Below are 8,735 nucleotides of genomic sequence, written 5' to 3' on the forward strand. Positions count from 1 at the left end.
AGGAAAGGGAATTGTGTTATGTGGAAGGCAGATACCTGATAAGGACACCCACATGGCCTGGGTTAAGGCAAATACCTGATAAGGACTCCCACATGGCCTGGGTTTTCTGCTAAGGGAAGAGTTATGATGTCAGGTCTTATAACATGTGCTTATCCGTTACGCCTAAAACCATTAGAAGTAGATTCAATTCCTTAAGACATTTTCTTGAGAAATGAAGTTTGAAGGTTTTGGCAGTCATGACCTTGGCTTCTGACTCTTCTTCCACAGATCTATCCCCTCCGATAAGGGAAAAAAAGAAAAAAATCAAAAGCAGGTTTTGAATAGACTTGGGTGTCTACCTGTTTGTATCAGTCTGTGATTAAAGATTCACCTGAAGCAGTTTGAGAGCTCTTGGACAGCCATTATCAGTCCAATTTACCTGGCCCTGTAGCTAAGCTCTACAGGAAGGCATTAAGACTCCGGGACAGTGCATGACAGTACATGTCCTGTCAGACTGGACATGAGACATGCTTACTTGCAAAGGGAGAACCTCAATTTATTCATACTGAGGAAGAAAAATCAAAAGCAGGTTCTGAATAGACTTGGGTGTCTACCTGTTTGTATCAGTCTGTGATTAAAGATTCACCTGAAGCAGTTTGAGAGCTCTTGGACAGCCACTATCAGTCCAATTTACCTGGTCCTTGTAGCTAAGCTCTACAGGAAGGCATTAAGACTCAGGGACAGTGCATGACAGTGCATGTCCTGTCAGACTGGACATGAGACATGCTTACTTACAAAGGGAGAACCTAATTTTATTCATACTGAGGAAGAGGAAGGAGTTCAATTCCTCGTAAGGGGGGAAGTTGCTAGGTCATTAGTGGAGGTCTGGATGTCTTACTCTTCTAAAAAAATGTACCAGAGTAAAGATCCAGATAAAAAAAAAATGTCAGTAACCTAAACAGTTGCCCCCTTTCTACTTTTTCCACTCAGAAGACATCCCAGGAAGACTTGTACAACTTATCCCTGGCTTTTTCTTTAAATCATTATACTCCTTTTGTGTCTTCCACTCCACTGTCTACCCATGCTAAGAAGAGTTCTTCTTCCTTTGAGGAGGAGGTAGTCTGTAACTCTGAAGATGAAGGCCATCCCCCTTGAATCTGAGGATATTTTGTCCTCAGATTCCCCAAATGAAGAAATGTCTTTCTCCAGCATCATCTCTAAGACAAGTTGTTCAAGTGAGAGGGAATAGGCATTTCTGAGGCTCAAAACAAAGACAACGTAGCTTGCTGAGCATTGATTCCCCAAACTTCTTAGATCTCCAGTCATGGAAGATTTGGAGGATGATTTTGATGCTGCTGCTTCTCAACCCCCTACACCTAGAAAACAATAGTTTATGTAAGGTGCCATTTATTCATGTTTTTTTTTTTTTTTAAACATTGCTGACCTGACTGTGATCTCTCTCTCTGGACAGGGACTAAACTTGTCCCCAGTGAAAACGATAGCATGGTCTTTGACAGATGTGGGAAGAAGGTGTGTGCCTCATCCACACAAATAATGTCAATTAACTCCCAGATACACATGGCAAGGGTACACTCTTTTCATTTTTGCTGAAACAATCAGCTAGCTAACTTTTCTGTTTCTAACATTAAACCACTTTGTCTGACATGGTCATTTCAGACTGCCAAACACTCTGTAAGATATGCATATGGTGCAGTGGATGCTGTGTCAAAAGCTGCAGACACAGGCAAAGTGATGCACAGGAATGCTTGGGTCAGTCTCCAGAATTTTCCTGAAGATGACAAGGCCCAACTTCTAGACGCTTCTCTAGGGAAAGATTTGATTTTTGGAAATTCCTTAGTGACGTACTTAAGTTGGAGGAAAGAGGAAAATTAATGTGGGGGGTAAAAGTCTTTATGCCCTGTCCATAGATACCAGAGGAATTAACCTTCCAGCCCTAGGCATTTCTTTCAGAAGCCCTTCAAGCAACTCACAAATAACCAAACTTACTTGTTTCCTCAAACCCTATCAGATAGTGTCACATGGTGTAGTAAACCATGTTCTTAACAGGGAAAGTGATTTTGTTTATGTATTTTTCTAGTACCCAAGATGGAAGCCACATGGTGATCAGATTTAAGTCTATCGTTCTAAATACCTTTGTCATTGTTCTAAAGTTCATAGTACAAAACTTTCAGTCTCTTTTTCTGCTTCTGCCTCTCAAGGCTTGCTTGGTCATTCTAGACCTGAAGGATGCATACCTTTGCATCCTTTATCACAAGGTCCACAGGTGTTATCTCAGCTTTTTTTTTGTGCTGGGCTAGCACTTTGTGTACATCTTTGCCATTTGGTCTGTCTGATGCTCCAGTGGTATTCATGAAATGTGTGCTCCAGTCATTGTCTTTTGCAGACTCCAGGGAATTCACATTTATCCCTGCTTGGATAATTGCCTCATTCTGGCTACTACTGCCCAAGACACTCCAGCATCCTGTCACTTCTCCATGAATCTTTTCCACAGTCTAGGTTTCAGGTTAAATCTGGAGAAGCCTCCCCTGGTCCCCACTCACAGATTATTTTTTTTCTGGATACCTCCTTGATACCTCACTGATAGTTGCCTACCTCCCTGCAGAGAAAGTTTCCTTCTTTCATCAGCAGTTCCTAAATCTGGCTTACCTGAACAGTAACACAGCAAGGGAATTTTTCTGAATTCTCAGATGATGTCCTACATCTTAGTGATTCCTTTAAACAGATCCCACATAACAAAAAATCATTAGTTTCTCAAATCCATCTAGACACAATACAGACATCCCCTGTCCTTCCCTGTCCCATTTCTAGCATAAATCAGGAAGAAGGTCCTCTGGTGGGCCAATCAAGCCAAGCAGAATCCAGGTCGCTTTCTTTGTTTCCCCATTCCTATTCAGTCAGATGCCTTAGATTTTGCATGGGGCCTTTTTCCCAAGATATCCAAGTCCAGAGCCTCTTTTCATGCACAAACACAGAAATGTCAAAGAAATGATTGCCCTGATAAAGGTTATCAAAGCACTTAGTCATCTGTGGACACCAAGACCTCTATTAATCATAACAGACAGCATCACAGTTATGTGGTACATAAAGAAGCAAGGGGGAATGAGTTCCTCCTCCTGTACAGTCTAGCCATTGCTGCCTTGGAGCAGGCAACTCAGCACTATCTCTCCCTTCAGTCAGCATGTATGCCAGAGCAGATCACAAATGCAGACTCACTGAGCAGATATTGGGCAGATCCTCACGATTGGATGGTACACTCAGAGGTCTTTCAGGAGATTATCTACCTGTGTGGAACTTTATAAGTAGATCTGTTTGCCTCCATTCACAATATGCAGTTGTAACAGTTATGTACCCAGACACCTTGTAACCATTCTTGAAAAAACAGATTCCTTTTCTTTTCCATGGATGAGAATGTTCCTTTGTCTTTCCCCTCTCCTTTGATAACCAGAGTCTTACTAAAGATAAAGAAGAACTCTCCAAAGGTTATTCTAATAATCCCTTGTTAGTCCAGACAACATAGATAAAAAAGGAATTTCCAAAGATACGTCAGGTAACCCTCTCTGACTCTGACAACATTGGCACTCTCTTTTCATGCTTCTGGCAATAGGAAGTTATCAAAAACTACTTTCTTACAAAGTGGGCCTACTCACACAGGTCAAGAGAATCCTTATTCACACCAACATTTCCATCTTTTGCCAGACTATATGAGTGACAGGTTTTTGATCCCATTTAAACACCTGTTTTCAGAAGACATGCGACATATATTAAAGGAAGCAAGAAAACCTGTTACCAATTAGTCATAGTTATCCAAATGAAAGATATTTTATTGTTGTAAAAGAAACCAGCATCCATCTTATGCAGGGTCTCCACTGGTTATCCAGTACCTCTGTGAATTGCTTAAGTTAGTTCTGGCCCTTTCTGCTCGTTTGGCATTAGATCTCCTTTTCCTCTTTATTCCAAATTAAACAGCTCCTTAAAGAGAGTTTACATATTAAACCACCTACAAAATAGGTAGCTTCATGTTGAGATCTTATTTTTTTTCAGTTAGAGAAGGTAACTCTGTCCCCCTTTGAACCAGCAGCCAGCTTTTTCCTGAAACTTCTTACTTGGACGATGGCTTTACATATTGCTCTGACTTTTGGCTAGACGAGTGTCTGAGTTGCAAGCCCTATTGTCTTCTCAACCCTTTTTGATTTTCCATAAGTGCAGTATAACTCTTAGAACCAGCCCTATCTTTAATCCAAATCCAAAATTTTTCCCCAGGTTTACTCTGAATCAGTCTACACCTCTCTGTGTTCTGAATCCAAAAGCAGAGGGGAGATAATTCTTCATACCTTGGATGTCCACAAGTAACTTGGTACTACCTGAACAAGACTAAGGATTTCAGTGTTGGACCAACTTTTTATTTCCTTACAGGACAGGTAATAAGGACAATTTCCAAGAAAAAACATCTCTTTAAGTAGTCAATCCAAGCTATTCACTTCTGTTATTCTCATCATGGAAAAAGCCTCCCTCAGAATGACAAGACTCACTCCACCAGAACTACTAATATTTCTGGAGTTTTTTTAAGGAGTGGACTGTGGAGCTGTTCTAGAGGCAGTACCTTGGTCTTCAGTACACACCTTCTCAAAGTACTATAAATGTGACTTCTTTTTTCCTGAGCCAGAACAAGATTTTCTAGATTTATTCTCCAGGGTCTTATGGACACTAGCCCTGTTACCCCCACCCTTACTTCCTAATCTTTGGCATTCATATATATGTAAATGCTACTGCAACAGTGATCTAATGATGAGCATCAGTATGTACGTTAAGTACCATAACAGTAGGTGTTCAAATAGATTACTGTTGCACCATCCCTGTCTCCTTCCCCTTTTAATTTTCCTGTCTTCCCTTGGCCAGGTTTGGATCCTTGGCACTTCTGTTCCCTTTTCTGACATGTTACTTTACTACTGCATATGCTTCTTCTAGAGGATTAAGCTTCATCCTCTTTGTTTAGGGCAAGCAAGCTCTGAATTTTGGACTTGTACACCCTTCTTACACACTACTACACTTGTGCTGGAGTGACCACAACATCTGCAAGGAAAAAGCCCAAAGCTTATGTAGACTGGCCATCTACTATATCTATGTGTGTTTGCGACAATGTTTTTTGAATATCTGCTATTATGTTAACTTGCACAATTACATACTCTTATGAACTGTGGGGATCTTCCAAGTAGTTAACATTCCTGTGGCAGTGATCCATGCATTCAATGAGCATAGTGCAGTTACGCAAGAATAATAGATGCTCACTGTTGCAGTAGTGTTAAGTACTAGGATTTCTGGTGAAGAAAGTCTGTTGTTCAGTCTAACTTCCAGATTTGTGTAGTAATCCTATTCAAACATGCACTGCTATGGTCATTTCCTTACATGGGTGCATTTTCATAGTGATGTGTGAGAAGCAGAGTTCTGTCTTTAAGCTTTCTAAGTAAAACTAGGGATGATAGTTGAAGAGGAAATATGCAGCTGTATGTAATGTCTTATTTTTTCATAGTAAAAACCTGTTATATTAATTTTCAGAAACTAACTGGAGGAACATGGTGGAAACTACAGATGGATTAGAAGCATCTGAAAATGAAAAGGAACTGCCTTCCAAAACCACATTGCCAGAGGAGCCTTGTGCAGTACAGACAGATAAAGGAAATGGTAGTAAACCTCCAACAGTAATTCCATGCACAACAAATTGCAGTATGACTGCCCCAGCTGTAAAGCCTCAGACAATTGAGAGGGAAGATGTAAAACCAGATGACACTCTAGAATGGGCTTCTCAGCAGAGCACAGAAACAGGGTCTCTAGATGGTAGCTGCAGAGATCTTTTAAATTCTTCTATGACTAGCACCACCAGCACTCTTGTCCCAGGTATGCTAGAAGAAGAGGAAGAAGATGATGATGATGAAGAAGAAGATTATGCTCATGAGCCCATATCTGAAGAAATGCAGATAAGCAGTAGAATTGAAAGCTGGGTATCTGAAACTCAAAAAACAATGGAAACGTTGCAGCTGGGTAAAAGTGTTGATAATGCTGAAGATGAAGACTGTGAGCAAAATGAAGATGATGACACAGAAATCCCTGATCAGGTGGACCAGATCACAGACAAAGATGAATGCATATCTTTAATTACAAAGAGGAGAGTTTGCTAGCAGTGGCTGAAATAAACTCAAACAACTCTCAGTAAGAGCATTGTTGTGAATACTTTTTGATTTGAAAATCAGCTTACTTCCATAACCTCAGGAAATTCTTCCAAAATGTGCAAGTTTGTAATAATCTCATATATTCTGATAGTAACTTTTATGGTTCATCTCACATTTTGCACTATAACAGTCTAATTATACAGTCTGTGTGTGTGTGTGTGTGTGTGTGTGTGTGTGTGTGTGTGTGTGTGTGTGTGTGTTAAATACAAGTCACTAATTTTTGTAGCGTATTCATTGTCTGTTTCTTAAATGATTCTTAATAATTTAAAAAGGGTTTTTCTGGATCACTCCGTGTACTGTAGTAGAGTACTTATACTAATTACAAAACTTTAAGTAACTTCAGGGAGATTATTTTTCTAATTGCATTAAGAGATTTCCAGTTGAAAATAAGCAAGCTGCTGGACTGTAAACATTTTTAACTATAGTCACATTGTGGGTTAACATTTTGTGCTTTATCACTTAACTAATTGTTTTTCAGTTTATCAAAAAAGTCTTTAACTTGCAGTATTCAGGTTCAGATGTATAGCTCATCACCATAAAGATCATTGCTGCATGTTTCATTTGTTTGTATTGGAAGTATCTGATAATGGTAGATGTTTCTTCTAAACTACAGTATTTAGCAGTTGGAAGTACTGCAGCACACAAGATTGCAAAGTCAAGCTATAGCCATTAGAGGACAGCACAGTTATGTAGGCAAGACTGTTTTATTTCTTTCTTGTAACTTGAGTAGGCAAGTAGTCTACAAGTTTTGATATCTTAGGTCACTTGGCCCTTGATTTTCTCAGCAGTTTTTAGTAAAATTTGTTATTAAGGTGCATCTGTTTCATATTGTAAGTACAATTTATCATATGTAGGTGCTAATGTGACCTTCAGATTAATCCCCAAGGATATTCACCTCCTGCTTCTTTTTATTTGGTAAAGAAGAAGATATTCAGTCTTGGAAAAGGAAAACAGTATTTTGTGGTAGTGTACAAAAATAAAGATACCTAGAAAGAAAAGAATGTAACTAGTGAAGATGACAATGAATTATTCACAGTATAGTGGTCAGCTTGACCCATTAACACACAGCTCTCAAATTGTTAGTTGAAAGGCATGCACAAAAATGAATACCCAGGTACTTAAATATATATAAATGTACACTCAGGCAAACACACACAAATGTTATCAGTCAACAGCATATTTCATACTATGGCTAAACATGAGTATAACCTGTAAAGCAGCTGCACACAGTAATGAAGGCCAGGTACATTTGCCTGCTGAAAACAGATGTGTACTAGAAATAGCTGTATACAAAAAGAGAGAGAGAGAGTGGCATATCTGTTTAGGCATTTTTTGGGTAAGAAGCCATGTAAATGTATTTTTTGAATGTGCTGTATGTATTTATATGCATAGACTACTTGCTATTTTAAAGTACATACAATTCAGAATTAAAATACATCTGCAAGCAGGAAGTGTACACAACATCACAGTCTTCCTCCTGAGTGAAATGTGTATATATCTACAAGATCAAATTATGCATAATTTTACCTCAGTGTCAGTCAGTCAGTCAGTCTAAAAGTAGGCACTACATGCTAAATTTATTTAGTGCTTTCACTAAATATTTCGTAGATGTCTTGCAGGCAGAGGTAAATTTTCATTTTCCTTATTGATGAAATGTTTTGCATCAGTTAAAGAAAGTAATGCATGTTAATATACACGTGTCACTCTGGTCCTTAAATGCAGTTGCCTGTCAAAGGTGTCTATTTTATATGAAGCAACCCAGACAGTAACAGGCTGAAAACAAAAATGGAGTTTCAACAGAAACAGCAAGAATGGGATGGACAGGAGGTAACAGCCCAATACCCCTTCTCAGCAGGACATATCCTTCTCCACAGAGTTATAAGATCAGATTCCATCAATTGTCTTTTGCAGTTCCCCTTTTAGCTAAGTGATGTTTTAAAGCATTAGACCAAGGAATCAGAAAGCTAGTGTCAAGAGGTAACCAACGTGGTTTTACAGCAAACCAGTACCAGGTTGTAGCCTCATTTCAGTTCAGTGGACAGTTAGGTAATGGATCTGATCTCAGAGACATAAGGAGACAAGGTTTTGCTCAAGGTTTTTCTTGGTGACAAAGAAAATCAGTGGAAACCTATCCTAGATCTGTCAGACCTGAATAAGTTTTGAATACAAAAAAGTTAAGATGTTTTTCTAGTGACTGTGGACTTGCAGGATGCCTACCTACATTTGTGTCCCAGTACTGAAGTCTAAAAGAAATGTTACATTTTGGAGTGGGCGGTTCACATTTTTAGTTTGATGCCTTAACTTTTGGGCTTTGTTGCACCCAGTGGATATGATGAAATATCCAGCCCTTCATGATTTCCACATGTAAAGGAAGTTCATATTTAACATTATGTGGATAAATTCCTGATTTCAAGCAGATTTTGTTAAGACCTTGTACTTTGCAATGCAAAAAACTGTGCTTTGTTTTCAACATCTAGACATGATACCTACTATACAGAAAGCAGGCGCACT

The 8,735-nt window shown here is 39.1% G+C and overlaps 1 protein-coding gene across 1 annotated transcript in view; it reads left to right on the top strand.

Moving 5' to 3' along the window:
• Window positions 1–6,204, top strand: part of SECISBP2L (SECIS binding protein 2 like) — a 1,453,372-nt gene extending 1,447,168 nt beyond the window's left edge. Inside the window, exon 18 of the mRNA XM_044077590.1 lies at window positions 5,554–6,204. Coding sequence (XP_043933525.1) covers window positions 5,554–6,173 — 620 coding nt within the window. The 3' untranslated portion in view covers window positions 6,174–6,204. The remainder of the gene's footprint in view (window positions 1–5,553) is intronic.
• The last annotated feature ends 2,531 nt before the right edge of the window (window positions 6,205–8,735 follow it).

The sequence above is a fragment of the Protopterus annectens genome, chromosome 7.part0 (genome assembly GCF_019279795.1).
Source record: "Protopterus annectens isolate FY-2018-M chromosome 7.part0, PAN1.0, whole genome shotgun sequence".
NCBI classification, from domain to species: Eukaryota; Metazoa; Chordata; order Ceratodontiformes; family Protopteridae; genus Protopterus; species Protopterus annectens.